The 16,293-nt window shown below is 44.4% G+C and overlaps 1 protein-coding gene across 1 annotated transcript; it reads left to right on the forward strand.

Moving 5' to 3' along the window:
* Nucleotides 1-948: 948 nt before the first annotated feature.
* Nucleotides 949-15,732, forward strand: LOC311010094 (radixin-like). The gene is made up of 15 exons (XM_084004598.1): nt 949-1,141; nt 2,820-2,907; nt 7,789-7,872; nt 7,990-8,085; nt 8,828-8,950; nt 9,047-9,198; nt 9,334-9,417; nt 9,604-9,750; nt 10,265-10,361; nt 10,474-10,637; nt 10,904-11,034; nt 11,154-11,314; nt 11,474-11,566; nt 11,661-11,897; nt 13,073-15,732. The coding sequence occupies exons 2-15, from the start codon at nt 2,896-2,898 to the stop codon at nt 13,235-13,237; spliced, it is 1,746 nt and encodes a 581-aa protein (XP_083860724.1). The 5' UTR covers nt 949-1,141; nt 2,820-2,895; the 3' UTR covers nt 13,238-15,732.
* The last annotated feature ends 561 nt before the right edge of the window (nt 15,733-16,293 follow it).

Below are 16,293 nucleotides of genomic sequence, written 5' to 3' on the forward strand. Positions count from 1 at the left end.
CACAATAGTCGAGTTTGTGCTGACAGCTTCATAAGGAACCATTGGGGCTAATAATCTTGTAAATTAATAATTAGCATGCTTATCGACACGTTGTTACGACATATTTTCCTTTAATGCATCCTTACTTGATGGTGGGGAGGTTTATTGTGTTAATATTTTATTGTGAATATCGTGTACACCAATATTACTAGCTCATACAAACGGTGTGTTCTTACCTGCACGCTATCCTCGAGCTAATCAGCCCCGCCCATTAAATTGGCTGGACCCAGATCTCCTCTTTCTCCTCCTCCTCCTCCTCCTCCTCTCTTTTCTCCTTCATCATGTCAGGATATTGGGTTAGTCTGTTTGTCCAGATCCAATAAAAGAGTATTTTTTTAACATAAAATGAATTAATTAATTATTTAAATAAAAGTCTTGAACTGCATGCACTTAGTTCCTCTTGTGTACCAACAAATGGAGGAACTTTTCTTCTGGGACACCAACGGAAGGGACACCGCGCCCTCTGGTGGCAGAACAAAATAAATGCACAAAATAACTCTAAACCTGCCGTATTTATTTGTAAAGGTCATTGATCCCAATCAGCTGAGCAATCATTTCTCAAATGATTGATTGCGGATCAGGTGAAGCCTATTCAAATGTAGCCTCGTTCTTATTGTCACACGTGAATGAATAGGGTTATACTTCCACTTCTTTCTGCAACAACACTTGTTGCATGTGCATCTGTCTAATGAACTACTCCCAGTTCAGGCCAATGCAGTTAATTGGGATTTTTTTTCTCCCTTCAAAATAACATAAGAACATAAATCTGATTTATTCAATATTGTGAATAATTGTGGGTTATTTTTGTGATGTTAAAAGTCAAGTTTTCTTCTACTTCCCAAACTTCCGTGCTGCTTTTATTTTTTAAAGTTGAGACCGGAAGCCGTAGCATTTTTTTGATTCCGACTGGCTCGACACTAGCGGCACCCCAAATCGCCTTATGTTTGTTAAGACTTCAACGGTATCTCTGTAGGAATTTCGTCTAAAGCGTTGATATACAAGGAGCGAGGATAATTTTCCACATTGTGGATGTTTGGTTCCGCTTGAAGATACCGGGATTTCCTGTCAATTTAAAGACACACTTCGCCCCCCCCACCCCACGGTGAGTTGCCTCTCCCTAAAAGATGAGCTTCTCCTCAAAGTTTGATGCAATAGCGGATGTCCTCGTGTTAGAAATGACGGCTTGTGTGTGTGAACCCCTCAAACCTGCCTGTAAAAGCACTGTAGCTTGTCGCACGTAGGCGCAATTTCTCGAGGTTTTTTTAAAATGATGACCAAACTATTATTAGGCTCTGAAACTTCACGCGCAGGGTTTACGTTACGAGGCTATGCTAGTCCCGTTATGTAGACGACACCCACTAACTAGCATGAAACATGTCAGCCTCCCAACGGCCACCTTTCCGCCTCGCGAGCAGCATTTTTTTTTAAGCGAAGGCTAATAACGGTTTTTTTTAACGGCTAACATTAACGTTTTTCCGTTACCGAGTGAAAGTCAGCGGGGGGCTTTTTTTTTTACACGTTTAACGTATGTATTGTTTTACGTTTACGTCGCGGCTAACGTTTGTCAAAGAGTGTAACGGGTTTTTTTAAATTGTGGCTAAATTACAGTGTAACGGAAGCCAACGGGCGGCGGGTAAACACGCGAGCTAATTGCTTACAAGCTACAAGTGGGCACGTCTGGATGCTACAACACATTAGCCTTGTAGCATAACCATGTTGTTTGCCCTTATTTTACTCCGTACGGTCACTATGACCGAGAGCCTTATATTCACGTTACTGTGTGTGATAGCAATCATTGTTTTTTTCTTGTCTTCAGTTACCTTGGCAATATGGAGTATGTTTTTTTTTTTTTATATTCTTATTTTATATTTATGTTGAGCTGTAACAGTGGATGCCATTAAATTAAAGCAGTTGTATAGGATAAGAACTTGCATGTCACTTAAATACATCACAAATGCCTCATGTCCCAAATTGAAGGAGATACCAGAATAGCAGGCCGTAAATGTGTTCATGGCAATGACAAGTAAAGGATGTTTGAACTATAAACATCAGCTATTCAATCTGGTTGGTAGCCGCAGTGACAGAAAGCATCCTCTCTGCAAAAAAAAAAAAATGCTGTTCAAGCAGGTTATGGTGCTTTATTGCTCTGCCATTTGATAATAAACCACGTTGTATGCTTTTCTAGTATCTGTGATACCATAACACCATATACTGGGGCATCTAGACATGATTTATATGACCTGCTCACATGACAATAACTCTTGTTTTCCCTGGATCATTTCAGTATCATATGGCAGTTCAACCCAGGTCATTACCGAAGTCACAGGCTTGTGTTTCAACGAGTGTACCTGGGCTGTGACATGTATAGTGTGCAATGATCCGATGCAGGGTGAAAAACATTTTAAAATATGTGTAGTTAAAATATCTGGTTATTTGAGGCTTCTATTTGCATAAAGTATAATTTTACAATGGCCACGAGTCACCGCAATGCCTCGATTGTGTTTCGGTTTACTCTTCCACAGTAACTTTCTTTCTCAAGTAGTTTTCCTCCAAACGTGCAATTGTTACCATTTTGTACAGAAACGTGCATATTGAGATTGAAGCAAAACTACTTATCTGTGTATCTGGCTGTTTGGCGTTTCTGTGTCTCGTGGTCATTCACAGATTAAGGATTTTTTTTTTCATTCTGTCAGTTCTTTCACTCCGTTCAATGACTGTCTTGTTAATTTCCCCTCCTTTAAACATTATATTCTGTTATTTTCTGTCTCCTTTACTTTCAGATCCTCTGATAAAGGTGTTGCTGCTGTCCTCTGACGGATTTTCCTCTCAGCTGTTGGGTGTAAGGAGGACGCAAAGATGCCGAAACCGGTAAGAGGCTGAAGGAAGCTACATGAGAGTTGCTATACAAAAGTCAGCTGCTTTTATCATACTGTTTTCTACAGATGTATGCAGAAATGCAGTGCAATGTGGAGGAAGCCAGGGAAAACATTTGACTTAGGCACAATAGTAGCCATTTTTTGTATGTTGACATCACCGTATAAAATGACCTGTTGTGACCTCGAGGATAATCACAGCCTCATGAAACGTTACAACCACAAACTAAAGACTGAGGGCGTTCAGAGGGTGTATTGCTTCCCTTGGTATAAACGAAATATGGGGGTTTGTGAACAGTTTCAAGAACAGTGCGTGCCATCCATTCTCCAAAAAATGCAATTCTTGCAGAAATAGCTAAATGCCAAAAGTATTAGACACCAAGTCACAGTCTCACAGTCAATTTAATATAAATATGGTAAATACATATTCTAAATTATAAATGCATATATATTATATCAATACAATACAATTGAATATACTTATTTTATAATGTTCTAAGCCCTTTTAAATGTTCACAATTTGGTTTTAATGAATTGACTCTGATTTATGGACAATAAGAGAGACACTGCTGGGCTGCATCTCAAATTAATGTTCAGGTTCCTATCTTTCAGATGAACTACCCCCCACCACGTGCGTTCAGCAGAAGCCGAAGTAGCTCTGAGGATATGATACGTGATTCAGAAACATGAGGGTTGCTTGTTTGTTCCTGCCTAGCGTGCTTGTATAAACGGAATGTCTCCAGTTGTCATAATAGTCGGCATGCATTGCTGCCCAAAGCTACATTTGTGCATTCTGGGAAGTGGCAGTTTTATTCCTATGGCTGCTCCCACTCCTCATGCTCTTCTTCCAAGTAAACAACAGCCGGAGTGTGGAATGAACTGCCAGGCCCACAGGCCTTGCAAACTGCAATACTGCTGCCATTGTTGCTAAAAGGGTGGAATGAATGCCAGAGCCCTGGGATGTGAACAGCACCAAAACAAAAGCAATTTGATGCAGTCCCTCCGTGGAAACCGACTTGGGTAGAGCTCACGCTTCTGGGGGTATATGCATGTTGCACAATATGTTCTCACTTTACAGACAGAGATTTTCAAATATGAAGTAGGCTAGGGCACTTTTTACTCAAAGCGGTCAAACCATGACACAGCAATACTGAGTTTTTTTTGTTTTTTTTTGGCGGAGTGGTCAGCCAGGCATTGATGTCACCCTCCATTTCCCCCTTTTGTCCCCTGAGTCATCAGGGCACCGTCCCAACACAGCTTCTAGGACAGTGGAGGGCTGGCGAGACATCTCTGTCAGAGACAATAACTAACAGAAAGCACAGCTTGTCACAGGGAGGCAGTGGATTCAAAAGCAGGGTCCAGCAGACATAACCCTGTCTGGAATTGGTGCCAGACATAAACACTTTTGGAATAGGCCTCTTATGCCTCAGTGTCAGCATGTAACTTTAACTAAAGAATAAAAAACAGTCGCAAGGTTGACATAAGAGTTTGTAAGTAGTGATTTGTGGTTCTTCCTATTGTTGATGCCTGATTTTAGCCACGGTTTTTAAATTGGCTCTGAAGGCAGTCCTTGATTTATGCAATAGCCGTGTTTCAATAATTCCATATAAGTTTTGTCCAAAACAACTCCATGGCTGGAAATAAAATTAGGGCATTGGGGCAAGAGCATTATGAGGGCCCTAACTGGCTTCCTAGCTTGAGGCTGTTTTTCCCGTTTGCTGAAGAAGGGGCCCACTGTGTATGTCGGGGGCCCAGTTTATGTCAACATCCTGTCACTGTGGAAGTACAGAAACAAGGCGAGGGGGGGGGGGTGGTTATCACCAGGCGACTGAGTGACTGTCAAGAAAGGAACTAGTCAGAAGGATGAACATAAAATTTGGGAATAATAGGACGAGAAAAATTCTGTAGGAATTTTAAGAGGTAGGAAAACAGTGAGGGTTATTGGAAGGAGGCAGTCATGTTTGCCTGTTGTGTTTGACCCTTCACCTCATTCCTAAAACAAAAGTTCGGATTGTACTCTGTGGTCATTTTTCGTCTTTGTTGTCCCTCTAGTGCATCTTTTATAATCACTGGAAGCTTCTCAGGTCCTTTTTGCCCTCTTGTGAAAGGGATGCTTCACACACAGCATTCACCTTCCCCTCCCTCCCTCATAGGGCAAATGTTTGTAGGTGGGTAGCAGTGATTCCTCCTACGCTCTCACTCCTCTTTCCATTCCTCCTCCCCTCCGAAGCCTGCCTCACCCTGCAGGGGGGTTATCAGAGGGACAGACAGCTGCTCAGAGCCCAGCATGCCAGATTAGCAACTCTACTGATTGTAATGTGTGGGTGGGTGGGTGGGTGGGGGTGTGTGTGTGTGCACGCGCACTTGTGTCTCTTAAGGCCTCGCTCAGCAAAGCTTCTCTAAACAGCTTACAGTAACTTAACAGCTGCACATTTAACAAGAGGCCCGTCTGATTGAGAACTCATCTTCAACACTGTAATGGAGAGGGGGATTTGGAAACATCCTGAAAGGGAACATATGAATGATGCAGCCACTAGTTTTGAGACTCACCGAGATACTCATTCGCTTTTCAACCTTGATGGTGTCATTTGTTCACAAGCTTGTCCATTCTGTGTTTTATTGCTTTCTTAGACTACACGTACTACAACTAGAGGCCTACTTAGTGACCATGCACATGAAGGAGGTAGAGCAAAATCTAGTTATTTACAAGATTGTGTCCCAACTTTCAACTTGAGCATGTAGAAAATGAATGAATGCAGGTCTGTGTCAGGCCTGTGAGGTCTCTCCATATGCTGAGAGATGTGACAAAGTGGCAGTGTTTGACCTGGGAATGAGAACAGGCTGCTTATTGGCTGGGGGTTACACCCCCATGTGGGGTCCAGATGCTCTTTGCTGACACCCAGAAGAGTCCTGAACAGTAAAATAAGAAAATGCAGGCAGAGGGCAGGGTTCTCTGCAGATGCCTAAACTGCCACACACTTCCAGCAGATCATATCTCCTTTTAAAGAGAGTCAGTCTGTCATGTTGCCCAGTCAGACTGTATCATGTAAGGACAGGCTTGCAAAAGTCACCCTCCAATACTGTGCGATTAGCTGTGTCAGTGCCTTGGCATGTTGTTGTCCCTCTCCTCCCTCCCCCCCTCTCTGCAGGAGAGATGGGATTAACTGACCGTCTGGTCCATACAGGATTCCACCTATCTGCCCTGTGGGTTGGCTATGTATGGCAGAGGCACCCACACACGCAGCGTTAAGTTTGGCTATTTCACAGCTGGTTGCTGATGGCTGGCAGGCCCCACACAAACGCAGGGGAAGGATCATTCAAGGCCAGTCACTTGGAAACCTCAGCTCGCACAACATTCTCCATAACTACTACTATCTCATAAAGTCCATGAGGCAGCTAGGCTTGAAACCAACACAGTCTTGATTCATCTGTCAGTGAACCATGAATAGGTTATTTCGCTGACATGTGTGTTATTTTTCAGTTTTCACTTGCAAGAGTTGATTGAGATGATTTTTGCCGAAGCACAATTGCGGTTTCAGGACATACGTGGTGTAAAAAGAGAGGGGTGGAGGTGTCGGCGCTTACCACCTCTGCTAGCTGCTTTTATGAGTAATGGTTCCTCTCGGTTGAAAGTTGTAATGCGTGCTGTGCAAAGGCGAGCCGCAGCCTGCAGTGGTATGAAGTGGGGAGCAGTGACCTCATTGCTTTACAGTAACTTCGGATGGAACTTAACAAAACATAATTGTTTGCTTCTTGTTAAATTTATATTCATGTTTTCTGCAAATGTGGGATACAATTGAATCCCTTTTAAAATAATGTACAATAAATCCACTGTTGCACATAACAGTAACCGTTAAGGCCATGCAGGAGTGTTCATGTGAGATGTCTATAGTGTGGAGAAAGTACCACGACTTTTCATGGGTAATTAATGAGAGGGAGTCAGAGGCAGATACATTGTGGTCTGAGCTCCCCGTAGCGTGGGGGAGTCCAGCTATGTGCTGTATAGACCCAAGTTTCATGGATTATTCATTGCCGGGATATGGAGAGAAACGGGATGAATGCAGGAGAGACGGGGAGAGTAGAGGGAGGGAAATGCAAAGTAAGCTTTTCTGAGGTTTTGTCTGTAATTGCTGAGAGGAAAAAGGAGGGCTATTTTCCTCAGCTTCTTCTTTTGGTGTCCCTTTTCCTTTCCCTCCTTTTCTGTGTGGTTGGCTCATCTACAGTAACCTCGCTGTAACTCAATCTCAAAGGGAGTACACCCCAGATCATCTCCCTTGCTTCCTGTTGCACTCTATCTCACCCACTTTCTTTTTCTGCACCCTTGCTAAACTTGCTTTTGCACTCTGCGTCGCATTTTGCCTCGTGTCTTCCTCCGTACCATGCACTTCCGTCTGTCTCCGGTGGTGTTAACCACTGCTGCTGGGGCTCAGTGAGAGTGTAGGTGTGGGAGGGAGGATGTGGGATGGCTTGTTCTTCTGTGCCATCAGCTGCTGCTGGCCTACTGCCAGTGCCGTTTACTGGCAGCTAATGAGTTTTATCCTCTGCCCCACCCCAACAGAGGTCCTCAAGTAGTAGGCTGCCTTGAAAGGTGGGGCCTGGCAGTGTAGGATGAGGAAGGAGTGAAATGCAAGTTCCATTACAAATATTTGGTATCTGGGCATATTTGATCCTTCCACTACTAGTTTAAGGATATGCATGTTTTTTTTTTTTGTAAAGCTGACTGTTTTCAGTACCCTATGACTTCAGACATTGGGCGTTGTGACCTCTTGTAATGGAGACAGTAAGGTGGCAGCGCTGTATCTGATCCGACCATGTCAAGTCGTTTCCTGTGTATTCTGGCAAACCAAATAAACTTCTAGTTGTGTTTGATTTCTAGATCAACGTCCGTGTGACCACCATGGATGCAGAGCTGGAGTTTGCCATCCAACCTAATACCACAGGAAAACAACTCTTTGACCAGGTGAGCATGAGACAAAAAGCTAAATGAATGCACTGCAGGCGTCCTGGTGATTAACCATGCTGTTTATGTTTTTAAAAAATGACCTTTTAACTTATTTGATTTATTGTTGAATGTCAGGTGGTGAAGACGGTGGGACTGCGGGAGGTCTGGTTCTTTGGCCTCCAGTATGTGGACAGTAAAGGCTACAGCACTTGGCTCAAACTCAATAAAAAGGTCCGTCTTCCTTTACATTAATTTCCTCCTTTGTGATAACCACCGAGTTACTGTCTTCTCCCTTTTACCATCACTCTACCGCCTTCTCTTTCTAATTCTTTGTCGGGGCCTTTCTCTCGTCTTTCCTTCACACACTATCTGTTTGTCTTTCATCCAGTCAGAGTCTGTTATTGCTCTGGGATTTGCCGAGAAGCTCTGCAGTGGTCTGGAGCCTCAGATGTGCTCTTTTTAACAGGCTTCCGCTCTCGCCCAGGCAAACACGCCCTCCAGCCTTCACACCCCTGCTATTAGACTGTATCGGCGTGTTTCCAAGTATGCCTAACAGAAAAACACCCTCACATAGAGAGAGAGAGGCAACAGGGGTACATTTCCCTTACATTGAAGGGCTGTGAAACCAGTGTGTGTTTATGAGCACAGACTTGCCCTCCAGGCAATGAAGACATGGGGCTCTATGGAAACCATTTTTTACCGTGTGTGAGGAACAACTTTGCAGCCCAGTAGCACAACTACCCCAGATATGAAAAGATCTGATTGTGACCACATCACAGAAGTGTTATGTGACAAGAATGCTTGTTATAACACCCCGTTAATGTGATTTGATAAAGGAAATTATGAAAAGGATGGTTTACAATTAGCTTAGTATGGATGGATGGATGGATGGATGGATGGATGGATGGATGGATTTGGTCGTGAGACAAAATGTATGATATGTTGGATAGTAATGTTGTCTCTTATCGCCCAGGTGACCCAGCAGGATGTGAAGAAAGAGAACCCTCTGCAGTTTAAGTTCAGAGCCAAGTTCTTCCCCGAGGATGTCTCGGAGGAACTGATCCAGGAGATCACTCAGAGGCTCTTCTTCCTGCAGGTAACAAGCCACTCACTAGTCAGGTTTCCTTCCAAATGCAGTGCACAGTTTAGCTGAATTTGATGTTGATATTGCTACTCCCTCCTGTTCTGCCAGGTGAAGGAGGCCATCTTGAACGATGAGAACTACTGTCCCCCGGAGACAGCTGTGCTGTTGGCCTCATACTCTGTCCAGGCCAAGTACGGAGACTACAACAAAGATGCCCATAAGCCTGGGTATCTTACCCATGATAGACTGCTGCCTCAGAGGTACACACACAAAACATGTCACCACTAATATGACTCCGCTGTGAGCCCAAGTGTCGAGTTTTCTCACACAGTCCAGGTCGTATGAAACCTGGAATGTGTCATCCCGTCAGGTGAGGTCATTGTGTTTGTCTGCAGAGTCCTGGAGCAGCACAAGCTGACCAAGGAGCAGTGGGAGGACAGGATACAGACTTGGCACGAAGAACACAGAGGAATGCTCAGGTATGTGTTTAACCTCCTCCCCCGACAGAGACAAAGGAAGTATTTATGTGTGACCTTGTTGTGTCATGTTAGTGACAGTGGAACTTAATATGGATGAAAAATAAAATGTACACAGAGTTTAATCTCTTTTACGTTTTCTAATAAAACATACAGGATGTGTGCTCTTCTGTTTTCCCTCCCCTCTAGAGAGGACTCTATGATGGAATATCTTAAAATTGCCCAGGACTTGGAGATGTACGGAGTCAACTACTTTGAGATCAAAAACAAGAAGGGCACACAGCTGTGGCTGGGCGTGGATGCCCTTGGCCTCAACATCTATGAACACGAAGACAAGTAAAGGACACACACACACACACTGACAGGCTTATTGAGTTTCTTTAAAAAATAAGTGATGCATTCTGGGGGGGAATTCAGTCTAATCCCCAAAAAATAGACTGTTGGTCTGTTTGGAGTTACCACTAAGACCCAAAATGGATTTCCCCTCGTTGCCTTCCCTTCCTGTCTGGTATCTGAGGTCATCTCAACTTGGTTGTTCTCTTGTCCAGGTGAAAAGGAAGGAAATCGGGGACGGTTTGTCCTCTTCCCTTAGACAGCAACATCCTCGTTATCACCTCAACCTTTCCTTTCACTTGTTCCTTTCTAATTAGAGAACACCCATCCATCCTTTTTAATTCTTGGCAGGAAGTGTCATCGCCTACTTCTCTTTCCTGTCACCATTATTAACCACACAACCTAAAAAATGTAATTGAAACATACACCGAGTATTCAGTCTCATGATTTCCTGGTGGTCCGTTCATGTGAGGCACCATCTGCTGGCAGAATGTGTTAATGTAAATTGTTTTTTCAGGTTGACACCGAAGATTGGCTTCCCCTGGAGTGAGATTCGAAACATTTCTTTCAATGACAAGAAGTTTGTCATCAAACCTATTGACAAGAAAGCACCAGTGAGTGTCATTAATAGTATAAAACTCTACTTTCTGCTTATGTATACAGGAAACATGCCCTGCTTGACATGAAAGGATATGTTTCCTCTCCCCTTACTCTTGTTTTCTGTAGGACTTTGTGTTTTATGCCCCTCGACTTCGCATCAATAAGCGGATCTTGGCATTGTGTATGGGTAACCACGAGTTGTACATGAGGAGGAGAAAGCCCGACACCATCGAGGTGCAGCAGATGAAAGCTCAGGCCCGAGAGGAGAAGCACCACAAACAGATGGAAAGGTAGTGTTTGTTTCCTCCTAACTTCCCTGGAAAAGTAATTCAAATATTCTGCATGTTTTAAAATGATGTATGTGTCTGTCAAAAGATTTGTAAATCATTTTTAATTGATAGAATTTGTTTAGATGTTGAACATCATTGTTAGCGCTTCCCCACTAGAGGGCAGTCTTGAGATTAGGTCCGTTATCTGAGGCAGAAGGTATTTTCTTCAGTTAAAAGGGCTGCAACTTTTATTCAGGTCAAAAAACAAACTCTACTAAACTTCTCAGGGCTCAGCTGGAGAATGAGAAGAAGAAGCGAGAGTATGCAGAGAAAGAGAAGGAGAGGATAGAGCGTGAGAAAGACGAGCTCATGGAGAGGCTGAGACAGATTGAAGAGCAGACGATGAAAGCTCAGAAAGGTACCGGTTTGTTTCCTCTTCGTCCGTCCGTTTACTCATCTCTGCTGCTGCCTTCATCGTATCTGGTCTTCACTCACAGCCGAAGAGATGCTTTAATTTGACAATGTTTCCTTCCACAGAGCTGGAGGAGCAGACTCGCCGGGCCTTGGAGCTGGAGCAGGAAAGGAGGAGAGCGAGGGAGGAGGCCGAGAGGCTGGAGAAAGAGAGGCAAATGGCGGAGGAGGCCAAGTCGGAGCTAGCCAAACAGGCTGCTGACCAGCAGAAGACCCAGGAACAACTGGTGTGTTTGTTTTCACTGATGGAGTCTGCCGGTTTACATGGATTATCACATTATAATCTTTAAAGGGTTTGCTTCTCTGGTGTGTGTTTGATTATCTAGGATGAGGTGTGTCTTTAAATGAACAGTGTATGTGACAGCAGGGTGTCTATTTCATCACAGGCTACTGAACTGGCTGAGTTCACAGCCAAGATCGCTCTCCTGGAAGAAGCCAAGAGGAAGAAGGACGACGAGGCCATAGAATGGCAGCATAAGGTACAGCGCTCCTCTCCGCCGGCCCTACATAGGCTTTTCAGGGTATTTCACTGTCACCTGTCTCGGTCTCACACCCCGTCTCCACTCCCCGCAGGCTCTGTCAGCCCAGGAGGACCTGGAGAAGACCAAGGAGGAGCTGAAGACTGCAATCCTGGTGGTGCCAGCCCCCCTGGCCGGCCACGCCGAGAGCGAGCACGATGAGCAGGACGAGAACCACGCAGAAGCCAGCGCAGAGCTCTCCAACGAGGGCGTCAGCCAGCTGGACCTCCGCAGCGAAGAGGCTCGCGTCACCGAAGCCCAGAAGAACGAGAGGGTCAAGAAACAGCTGCAGGTGAGAGCAAAGGGTGAAAGCGTTCTGAGGGTCCGATACAGCTTGGCCAGACCGGCCAGCCTGGACAGAATTTACATAGCAGGGCAGCATTCTGACATCAAAGTATGCCGAGTTATTTCTTAAAGGTTTATATCCAAACCTTTGACTTAAAGTCCTAAAGGTCCTGAGAAAATGATATGACCACGGTACGTACTTCTCCCAATGTCCAATAACCTTTCACAACCAATATAAAGTAAATCCCACAAATAAAAATCGAATAAATGATGCACCTGATCTAGAGAGCATCACGGAGTTGAAATAAGTGCAAAACTTACCCATGGAATACAACATTTAGACTAAAAACGCCTCTTTAATCCATTAATATTATTGCACCAAAAGAGAGATTTGTGTCTCACAAACACAAATAACAACAAGATCATATGATTTTCTAACAGCAGTTTTGTTGCAAAGGAGAAACGCCACCCAAGCAATGGCAAATCGGGGTAAGATGATGCATACTTGTCTGTCCGTTCTGCTTTTAACAGGAGCGCTGGCTAAGCCTGTAGCTTTCTAGAAGAACTACTGGTAATGGATCCATAAATCACATCAAAGAAAATCAAATCTCTTCATGTTTCCTAACCAGCCTGTAGATCTAAGCTGCTGCTGTAAGCCAGGAGTTGTACTAAAGCTATGGCAAGAAGAACTTTAACAACAACCAACTCGTTTTTATTAACCTGTATCTGCTAGCCTGCTCTCAATGCTGGAAAAACAGGCCATAGCCGAACCTAAGCTGTTTGAACGGACATTACAGGACAAGAAATCTTTCCTTTTGGAGTCAAAATAAAACCAAATTATTTCATCTCTGATATCCTTCCTCAGCATGTAAGACTACACGTTTTTAAATCGGAGGATATTAATGGCTGTCATATAATAACATCCTGGAAGAAGATCTCTAGAACGAGCGGGAGCCCTGATTTACATACGTTTTGACACACAAGTGGCTTTGCATCGATGTTAATCTGATTTTTGCCCATGTTTGCTCTTCTGTCTCGGTTTCTTTTTCACTCTGCTCCTCCTCTATGCCTCTCTTGTTCCTCTTTCTCTGTTTTACCCCCTTTGCTTCTTTCCTTGTCTTTTTCCTTCCTTCCTCCTCCTCTTCGTCGCCCTCTCATCCTCGCTTCTCTTTTATCTCCCAGACACTAAGCTCAGAGTTGGCCGAGGCGAGGGACGAAAACATGAAGACGCCGAACGACGTGCTCCACGCGGAGAACGTGAAAGCGGGCCGAGACAAATACAAAACGCTGCGCCAGATCCGCCAGGGCAACACGAAGCAGCGCATCGATGAGTTCGAGTCCATGTGAGAAGAGCAGCGCGTCCCCTCGCCCCTCTTTGCCGGACTATCCTCTCAGCGGCTTCTCAAATCTTCATGGACAGCAGTGGCTGCCGTCCTTGCAGTCCCACGAGTCCCCACCCCCCCCCTCCCCCCTAATGCAGGGATGCCTCCTTCATATGGAGCTGAGATGCCACCCTGAACAAGCAAATACCGTCGTACCACGGAGATCATCTGTCATCCTTCAGCACAGGGCAAAAGAGAAACTGTTGAAACAAAATGGAAGCAATTGGATTTTTTATTTTGCGCAAATATGGCCATAGAAAGCTATTTTTTTTGTTTTGCTTGAGAACTTGTATGCAAAGCTTTAGTACGCTTCCATGTCTTCAGTTAAAGATGATTCTCTGCTTGTTTTTAAGTTGTTACGCTCGACTTTAGTTTGCCTATTTTTTGTTGATGCCGCCGTTCCTTTTATTTGTCTGTCGAACACATTTAGCTACGGACCACGACTGCAGTTTGGGGGTAAATTAGGTCTCTATTTTCATTCAGCGTCAGAGCGCTGCTCGTCTTGCATCATATCCAAACATATCACAAGCTGGTCATGCTAACCTGACCTGAGGTCATTTCACTATATTCAGTAGACTAATGTTATTTGAATGTTACATTTATAGGTTTATGTTAACACATGAGGCTGCAGTATTTAAATCTGAATGGAGAATAGCAGTACGTGAATTGACCCTCGTAGGGAGAAGAGCCATGCAACTTGTCACATGGCAGGTTTTTGATGAGCAAATGTAGCAGAGGTAACAAAGGGAAAGTGTTTTTTTGGTTGTTTTTTACATGCAGAGGTCGTGGAATAGCATGCAACGAGCTTGTGCCACCGAGCTGTCGCCCCCGAGTTTAAAAGTAACAAAGATAAGCTAATTGGTTGTTGTGTCGCCTTGTGTGTGTGTGGTTGTGTGTGGGGTTGTGTGTGTGTGTGTGTGTGGTTGTGTGTTGTCCCGTTGCATCCTAGCGTTTCACTCCCAGTCACCATGGATGGTTTTCTCTGCCTGCCAGCTCACAGAGGAAGCCCGGATGTTAAATGGACAGACAGAGGAGCGGCGAGATGAGAACGGGGTTGGAGCCGTTCGTCTGTCTGTCCCACCGTCGTTGAATGGTTCTGTGAGTTTGTGGGGAAAGTGTATGCAACATGTGTGCAAGCTGAGACCGGGCACCTCTCTGGCTGGTGGAGCTTATGAAAACATCCGTCCTCGACACGGGACAAATCTCTACCTCACTAATGTTAGCAGTGGTGACTGACAGTCAGACGCTCGGGGCGCTCCCTCCCTTTCCAAAGTCCAAAAGTAAACGCGGTTGCCGTTACACCCGAGTGGCGCTCCTCTGCAGGCTGCATGTGTTTAGTTGCTTTGGGATTGAAAGGGAACATTAAGGGTATGTCAGACACACCTACGTGAGATCAAGGCTGAAAGAAGAAATCATAAGCTAGTTTGACACAATGGTCTCTTCTGCATATCATGCTACGGATATCACAGATGAGATCTGATATATCTTCTGAAGAAGCGAGTTCCTGTAGTGGTTATCTGACGGGTCCTGTAAGCATCTGGTTGGAAGTTGTTGGTGGGGACAGCCTGGACTCCAGACTCTCCTGTAAATTAGTTGTCTTCAGTGTCTGTGCAGAACTTTGTCTCCTGTTTGAATTTCACTTGGAGGACACAGTTTGCAGACCTGCAATGGATTCGTGGGTCTGAGAGACTTGTGAAGACGAGAAGACACAACATTATTAGTATTTTTTTAACCTGGAGGGACCTTGCTATTGTAAGCTGTGTGAATTTCTCCTGAATCAAATGGAGAGGAGGCCAATTTCTTTCCCTAAAATTGTACTATAAATTCTCATCCAAAAACAAATCTTTTGTGGGTGGACAATATGTTCCAGGGTGCATTTTTCAAATGAGTGAACAAAGAGTTTCCCTTTTTTTTTTAAATAGTATTATTTGCTATGCTATACTTGACAGCTGGTGTAGGTTGATATTTTTTTAATGGTCAGAGTTTTAAAGTTAAAGCACTCGTACGAAACGAGACGCTGAAGCCTGCCTTTTGTGTTAATTTCACAGTGTCGTTAGTGTTGCGTTTGCCATAGCAGGTGGAAAATGATCCTGTGCTTCCAGCTCATATTTTTGTATCGTCTTCAAAGACCCTAAACCAGCAGCACCCATCACTATATTGGACACCTTCATTGGAGGAGAAAACCATTGTTGACATGTCCACACCCTCAATCCCCCCCCCATGTTCAATCTGTAAGGCTTCAGTGAGACTTTATTTTCTTCCCAGCAGAATGTGATTGGCCTGTGTGTCTCCTCCAATGAAGCCAGTGTCTGGTGATGCCTGCTCTGGCACCAGCTGTCACGTTGTGCAGTTTGTTCCCTTGTTTATGTCCTTATGTTCCTGTTGGTATTCTTTAAGATAGAAGACACAGATGGTTAGCAGTCCATTTCATTGGTTCTCAAATAAAAGTTTTAAATTTTATGTTTTGACCTGCTTGTATTCTTTAGTCATTACAGGCTTTAATATAATTAATGTAATATATGATATAATTAAATGCATTAATAGTTCTGATTTGTACCATGTATCAGTGTGTGCGCGTGCGTGTGTGTGTGTGTGCGCGCGTGTGCGTGTGTCTGTAAATATGTGTGTATAAATGTGTATATATACTTGATTCAAAATAAGACAATAAGGTGTAATTACGCACCGTGTCCACCGGAGGGCAGTGTCGAGTCGTTGGCTGTAACGCCCTGTGGTGGCCACAGCCATTAAGTACACCCGCGGTATTCTCAAGGTAGACAACACGACCTCTGGTTGAGTAATTGGAAAGAAAAGTCAACATGATGTAATTATGCACCTGGACCACCGGAGGGCAGTGTGGAGTCGTGAGCGTTAACGCCCTCTGGTGGCCACAGCCATGAAATACACCCGCGGTATTCTCAAGGTAGACGAATTACATACAAGCACTACCTCCGGTTAAATCCTTCAAAATAAAAGAGAACACGGTGTAATTACGCGCCGTGTCCACCGGAGGGCAGTGTAGAG

The sequence above is a fragment of the Eutrigla gurnardus genome (genome assembly GCF_963514095.1).
Source record: "Eutrigla gurnardus genome assembly, chromosome: 24".
Taxonomy (NCBI): domain Eukaryota; kingdom Metazoa; phylum Chordata; class Actinopteri; order Perciformes; family Triglidae; genus Eutrigla; species Eutrigla gurnardus.